At 25.6% G+C, this 7,812-nt stretch overlaps 1 protein-coding gene across 1 annotated transcript in view; it reads left to right on the plus strand.

The window, feature by feature from the left end:
* Nucleotides 1–7,520, plus strand: part of Cad87A (cadherin-87A) — a 72,363-nt gene extending 64,843 nt beyond the window's left edge. Inside the window, 6 exon segments of the mRNA XM_067269839.1 lie at nucleotides 195–228; nucleotides 449–472; nucleotides 1,324–1,348; nucleotides 4,678–4,944; nucleotides 5,017–5,687; nucleotides 7,511–7,520. Of these exon segments, the coding sequence (XP_067125940.1) occupies nucleotides 195–228; nucleotides 449–472; nucleotides 1,324–1,348; nucleotides 4,678–4,944; nucleotides 5,017–5,181 (515 nt within the window). The 3' untranslated portion in view covers nucleotides 5,182–5,687; nucleotides 7,511–7,520.
* Nucleotides 7,521–7,812: the final 292 nt, after the last annotated feature.

Consider the following 7,812-nt stretch of genomic DNA (forward strand, 5'->3'; position numbering starts at 1 on the left):
TCCCTAAGATATAAAAAAGTTTAAAAATAATATCAAATAAATTTTTTATAATTTGTAATTTTTATTCTGAAATATCCATGGCTATTCAAGTGTTTAGTTATCTGAGATAGCATCAATCCTTGGATAATTTGAGTTCTATTGCAGTTATAAATTAATTTATATGTATATTTATAAATAAAATTTTAAATTTATAGTTCGTAATGATGAAGTGGATGCTGGCAATACCACGTAAGTATAAATTTATAATGCTTATAAATTGTCATAATATATTCAAGGCTAGTATGAATATTTCATTATAAATTATAATAATGCATATCACTTATCAGTTCATATTTTAATTGAAAACTGTGTTTAAAATAACTATAAAAATTATAATCATATTTTATTTAGATTAATTTAAAATTTATTAATTTGTACTTGTATATTTCTTCTTTTTTTTTTTTTTTAGAGAAAATCCATTATGGAATGAACAGTAAGTAATTGTTTTTATATGTACAGTCAAACCTGTTTTTATGTGGTGGATAGGGACCGCATTAAAAAAAACACATTTAAAAAAATCGCACGAAACTTCACGAATGGCTGTAAAAAATAGTTTTCGCAACACAATTAAAAAAATATTTTTTTTATGCAGTCAACAGGGACCGCATAAAAAAAGTCTCACATAGAAAATAACTCAAAACCGTACGAAATAGAATTTATTGACAACAGATGTCATCACTTGACTGCATCGTCTGGTCTATCATCTGTTTTACATATTTTTGTCCAGGTGGTGTTTTGTTGACTTAAAAAGTAAATTATTTCATTTTTCGCATATTCATGCAATAATATTACTATAATAAGTGCATTTATGCTATAATAAGTTTATTTAGCTATAATAAGTCAATGTGAGACGTGACGAATCGCACGAGACTAGTCGCCAACTATACCACACAAATAAAAAATCTCACAAAAAAAACCGCACAAATTAAAAATTCTCACAAAAAAAACCGCACAAAAACAGGTTTGTCTTTATATAATTAAATTTATACCATATAATAAATTTTAAAATATTCAAATTTTCAAATTATCTACATTTTTTATTTTATAAAAAAGCATTAATAATCAGTAAATGTAATTTTTAAACACATTATTGGGTCAAAGTATAAAATATTTAATTTCTATCTTTGTTAATTGATTTCTATAAAAAATTTATAATTAATAATTAGTAATTATAAAGAAAAATAAATAATTTTTATTCAAATAAAATGTATTGATATTACAATAAAATATTTTAAACATAAATCAATTACATTAAACTACAATAATGTTTATCTTTTCTTTCAGAAAGTTAAAACTATATGAAGAACAAGTAAGTTATGCTAATGTTAAAATTTTTATATTAATTTCATAGCTTTAAAATGAAAAAAACCTATGGTATCAGTATTATTTATTACATTGCAAAATATTTTTAGATCATAAAAAATTAATACATAACTAATATAAATAGATTATAAGACAAAGTAGAATAATATAGGAGACTATATTTTTCTGCTTGTAAATAAATTTGCTTTTATCTTATAGTATGATTTTTAAAAACCTTGGAATAATTCCAATTATGCATTTTTCAAAATAATTTACATCTTATTGTCATATTGAATGTTTAAGGATAAATTTAAATATTTTTATTTTTAAAAACTACATATTAACAAATTTGAATAATTTGTAAGCAGAACAAATTGTTTGATTTGATAATAAGATATGGAAACATTTAATTACAACGAACTAATTTTATTGCCTTAAATTCTAGTGTCAGTTTTGTTTCAAGATTTTAAATGAAAGATAAAGTATTTCTTATCCTGTAACAATTAATCTATTTTAAATATACCAGATGATCATAATTAAAGATTGATGAGATTTCAGCATATGCAGAACATATTTCTGTAAAAAGAATTAGTTACTTGCTACTATGACACTTTTGGCACTGCAAGCAACAAACATTCTGCAATTAATTCTAGATCACGTTAAAATGAATTCTTTAGAAGGAAACAATTCCATAGACATTATCAAAAGACCAAAATGCTAATAAACATTCAAGGAATGAATGTTATCCAAGTGTTTAGTTATCTGAAAAAAATTATATATATTTTGTATATATTTATATACACACACTATTTTGTTCTTCAAACTTCCTTTGTTTGTGAATCTGAAGATGAAACAAACTATATTATATGAATGTGTATGTACTTGCAACACCTTATAAAACTGTAAAGTGCTACTTTTCACAAAACATGAAAGAATTAAATTGAAATATAGCTACTCTAGATTTTTTGTTTTTTAACTTTTTCCACCATGGACACTAAGAGGGCCTCATTTATCAAGCCCATTATGGGTTCGTCCAGGCCCAGAGAGTTGTGAGGGATAGGGGCCATATATCTGGTTGGACCACCTCCTAAAAAATTCCTGTGGAGTTTTTTACCCATCCAGATTTGATCCCGGTTTCTCAGAGCGGTAGGCTGCCACCTTGACCTCTTGGCCATCTGGTTCCTACTACTATAGATTTAAAAATAGATAGTGGACTTGGGAGCATTTCAGTGAATCTGATATTTAATACTCTGTAGGAAGGAACAAAATGATCAGATTATTATTATTGTTCCATTTATTCTTTATTGTTTGCATTCTGACTCTTATTTGATATCTTATTTGAAATTACATTGATAACAAAAATCAGAGCATTACTTGCATTAATACAAAACTGCAGCATAAAAGTAGCAACTTAATGCTCTTTTACAAATATTATACAATTGTTTATTTTACAATGCCTTTATATACTATTATATGCAATAGAAGTCATTTTAGTCACAATTAAATTTCAATGACATCACTGATTAAGTGATGTCATTGAAGGCAATGATAGGCACAAGTGAGTTCGATTTATATTCAATGACATCACTATCTGCTTCCAAATTTTGGTAATAAAATATCTGAAATCAGAAAACTGAATCCAAAAGTTTCAAGATATCATCTAGTTTTGTTTTCTTTATAGGTAACTGTTTACCATATAACTTGCATTTTCTACTGGGACCTATATCTTTCTTTTAAATCAATGTAAACTTTATTTTTTTGAGCTACTTACCTTTTATTTTGCAAAAATTTTCCTCACATCTCTGCTTTCTTCCCTTTGATTCATTATTAGTGATTGCAATTTTTTAAAGTAATGGCACTGATGTCTTGATTCTACAAAAGATTCAAGTACTGTGACTTGGGACTTTTATTTTACAGTACATACCTCTATGGCATTCATTTGATTACAAGAACCTTGGACTTATTGTTTTATCATTGGAATACTTACTTTTTGATACTGTATGTACTGTAATGTATAAAAGAACTGACTTAATACCAGTTTCAATGATAGGCTTAATTGTATTAAAAAGAAATTTAAATATAAATTTTTGTATAGGATGGTAACTTAATCATCTACTGTTAATCCAAATTATGTAATATCTGTATATTTAATTTGCCAACTTAAAGCTGGATTTATTATCAGGCTATATCATTTGTTTAAAAAACACACTGTTAGAAACATTAGTTAACATATTCTGCAAATAATGTTTGATTTTGACAATGTACCCAGGATCCTCTTCATTTGAAGTTTAAGACTATTTACAAAAAATTAATTTTTTGAGTCTTTTATTCTTTTTCACAATACTACAGAAGTAACTCTTTTGGCTTGAAGATAAAAACTTCATTAAATGACCAATAATAGATTATTAAAAAAATTCACACAAAGTTAAAATTGATCAATGCCAACCTTTTATTTGAAAATTTGGCACTTTTTACATCAAAACAACAAAGTTATTGTGAGAAATTTTTAACTTTGTTTTAATGTAAAAAGTGCCAAATCCTCAAATAAAAGGTCAGCATTTGATCAATTTTAACTTTGTGTGAATTTTTTAATAATCTATTATTGGTCATTTAATGAAGTTTTTATCTTTGAGCCAAAAAACTGTTATTTCTGTGGTATTGTGAAAAAGAATAAAAGACTCAAAAAATTAATTTTTTGAAAATAGTTTTATATAGAAAAACTTCAAACATTTAGTTAACATATACCAGGTCTTGATTAGAATGTCTTTTGAACATATTTGATTTTAAAATATTTATCTGATAGTTCATATCTCATCTGCAGATCCATACACAAAGTAAGTTTGAAGTTTGTATTTTTTTTTTATTTTTTTATTTTAAAAATATTTTAGCATAATTAATTATCACAAGTTCAAAATCTTGTGATATTAATAAAGGACTCCACAACGACGAGGCAGGGATGGATACCAGCCAATCCTAAATTCTTCTTGCCCAAATAATTTATTCAAGTCTACATACATTGACCATTATTGTAGGGTTTCTTTACATATGAATTTATTGTTTTATTTTGTTCACCAAGTAATTACACATTCTCAATAAACTTTTCCACTTATATGTTTTACTGAAAATTTATTGCTAAATTTTAAAAATGAATTTGATGATAAAATGTACAGATAATAGCCAACAAAACTCTTCCCTCCCAGAATGAAAATGCTAATGCTGTTACTGATATTAATATGAATCTTTGATTTTTGTTATATTTACCACTAAATTTAGTATTGTTTATACAAAAAAAAAATATTTTATATTTTAAACATTGTCATTTATGTCTATGTGTAGGAACTTAGTATGAATATGACTCAAGATCATGATAACATCATTACTACAGAAGCATCAATAAATTTCCATGATGATACAGAAAGTGCCATGTATGCTACTTTAAGAAAGAGCATTACAGGAAGTGTTGGCAGTAGCAGCCAATTGGGAGATTGTGCTGCTGCCGATAGAAATGAATATGCTACACTTAATGGACGCTATAGTTTAAATGAAAGTTCTGCCTTACAAAATGATAATATACAGAGGAGGCAGAGAGCTCCTAATGCAGAAGTAAGTTGAAATAATTTTTTAATTTTAGATGGAAGAAGATATTACTAAATATTTCTTATTTTTAATTTAAAGGGACATGAATATCATGAATTACATTCAAGACAAGACATTCCATTCACAGAATCAGCAGAAAGTAGAGAAATTTCTAATTTAACAAACAAAGATTCTACCATAAACAGATCCAATTTAACTATAGATGAAGATGGAGAACCTGTTTTAGTAGCTGAATTATTATAGTTTGTAAATATTATATTTAAAATACTGAAAACCCAATAATTTTACAGCAAGACATTGTAAGATTGGATGTATTTATAATGTAATTATTATATAAGATATTAACAGATATATTTACTAAATTCCTGTAAGGAAAATATTTTAGTTGTAAAAGGAGCATCCTTTTTAGCAACTTACATTTTGATACCATAACTACTGTTCATCTGAGCCTATATATAACATATCAATATAAGTCTATATATTTTCATGTTTAATTTGAGCATTAATAATCATTGATTCCAATTTTGAGAGTACCATAAACTGGGGCTACTTTTTGATGTCATATTAGATTAACTTATTTTCAATATGGAGAGTCCATATTGAAAATAATATATCCATTTTAAAATTTATTTATGGGTAAGATAGCACAGGTAACATCACTGTCTAGGCTAAAGCTAGAAGATACAAGACATGATGTTTTCCATTATTGGTGTTCCTTCTGATTACACACCAATTGATTTCTTGGTTAAGTGTGTGATACTTTCTTCAGTTGCAAGAAAACAAAACCATTAATGTGTTAAAAGTATGTTTAAGTTATAGATAATAATAAGCAAGAATAATAGTTTAAATGCAATTCATTTTTAATTGGTTTAACTGGTGTAAGCTATAGAGGTTAATTTTAGTTGTTACTTTTTGACATTAAATGAAGAATCTGTTAAAAGCATAGGAAATGAAATTGCAGAATTGAGAGATACAGACAGTGAAATAAACACCTCCTATAATGGAGATTTAATCTGGGTGATAAAAATATTGGTAATCATATAATTGTAATTTTTACAGAGTACTACTATGATGAAATTGTAATATAAGTGAATAGTTGGTGTGCACATATAAATGTAATGGAGTCTGTCTTTTTCTTCAGCCACTACCAATATTTTCCAACAAAGAAATGGCTGATTTACTATCTTTATTATTTTTTTATTACTCTCTTATTCTTGATATTGAATGTAGAAAATTGTTTTTCATGTTTTTGGTAATAATAATAATGATTTATTTTTTATTGAAGGATTAAAAATTGTTTGTTTTATGATTTAAAAAAAGAAATGAAAGTGTCACAAAGTTACCCCAGTTTATGGTATGGCGAGAATCATTTTTAATAACGGGCAATTTTGCCCGAGTTATTAAAAATTATGTAATAGTTTTATCAAATAAACATTGATAAAACTATTACATTATCAAAATAGAATCAAAGTAGTGAATGAGGCTGGTTCTCTGATATTTTATAGCTCCTTATTTTTAAATCAAGTTTGGAGCATACTATAAATTATTGAGCAGTTTTGAAATAAAATAAAGATTTTTTAAAATGTAAAAATAGGTCAAGTATCCATAATTAATAGTTGCTGTCTAATTTTATATAGAATGCAATTATTTGTGTATTTAAAAGAATGCATCTATAACAGGAAATGACATCAGTTTAAAACAAAATTTGAAAACCATCTTTTTTTATATTTTTGCAATTGTTTTAATGAAAATTTTAAACAAAGTTGTAGTAGGCTAATTAATCTTTATACAGTCATAAAAGAATAATATAATAAACCAGACTATTAATAAAGATTTCACTTACATTTCACATGAAAATTTCAAAAATAACACATTAAACAGACTGTCTTTCAGCATTAATAGCTTTCCTATTGTAATATGTTATTAGATATTAAGTATTGCATCTGTCTTAAATCGTCTTAAATCTTATCTCACAATCTTGACATAAAGTAAGTAGTACTGTGATTAACTTAATCTGTTGAATTAATCAATGTACCTTTAACTATAGTGGCTAGTTCATCCTTAATTTATTCTATTGTATAATAGGCAAAATACTAAATTATTCTCATGTATTTCACTAGGTTTATATATGTTTCTTATATAATTATTTTTAGAAATGTTAAATGTTAAGAATTTTAACTATAAATACAATGAATTTAAGTTTGTTTTGGAAATATTTTTAACCTTTTCATCATTCAAAAATATCAACTAGGATAGAACAAGTTATGATCAGATATTCAATAAGTATTTGTTTATTTTATTAATATTTGAAAAATTCCATTTCACTTCATAACATACTTTACATTAATCTGAGTGATAGATTTTTCTATTATACTGTTTTTTGATGTTACAAGTTTTGAATTTATTTTAGAACAATGAAAAACTTTAGATATTTTCTGTTTTCAATTATTCAAAGATTTGAGAAATATTGCTTTATTTGTGATTATTTTTATCTGAAATAATAAAGCAATACTTTTATTATTACATTAGTAGTAGTAATAGTAGTAGTAGTAGTAGTAGTTTGAAAAACAAGTGTCAAAAACAAACCATTGAATTGCCAACAGAAAAACTAGAAAGTTTCATTATTATTTTATCCATCTCATTCTGTCAGTCTTTAAACAGATTTTCTTTAAACAAGAAACTTTTTTTTTTTTTGAGTCTATTTTATGTTATACTAGCTGACCCGGCCACGCGTTTTTGTGGCTCAAAATGTATCTATTATAAATGTATAACACTTCCCCCGTGGGGAATTTCAAAAAGTCCCTTCTTAGTGTACATTCTCTTGACGTACCCTATTAAAACACAATCAAAAATGCATCTAAAATAGCATAAATA

Source organism: Centruroides vittatus, unplaced genomic scaffold (genome assembly GCF_030686945.1).
Source record: "Centruroides vittatus isolate TY-2023 unplaced genomic scaffold, ASM3068694v2 contig_357, whole genome shotgun sequence".
Taxonomy (NCBI): Eukaryota; Metazoa; Arthropoda; class Arachnida; order Scorpiones; family Buthidae; genus Centruroides; species Centruroides vittatus.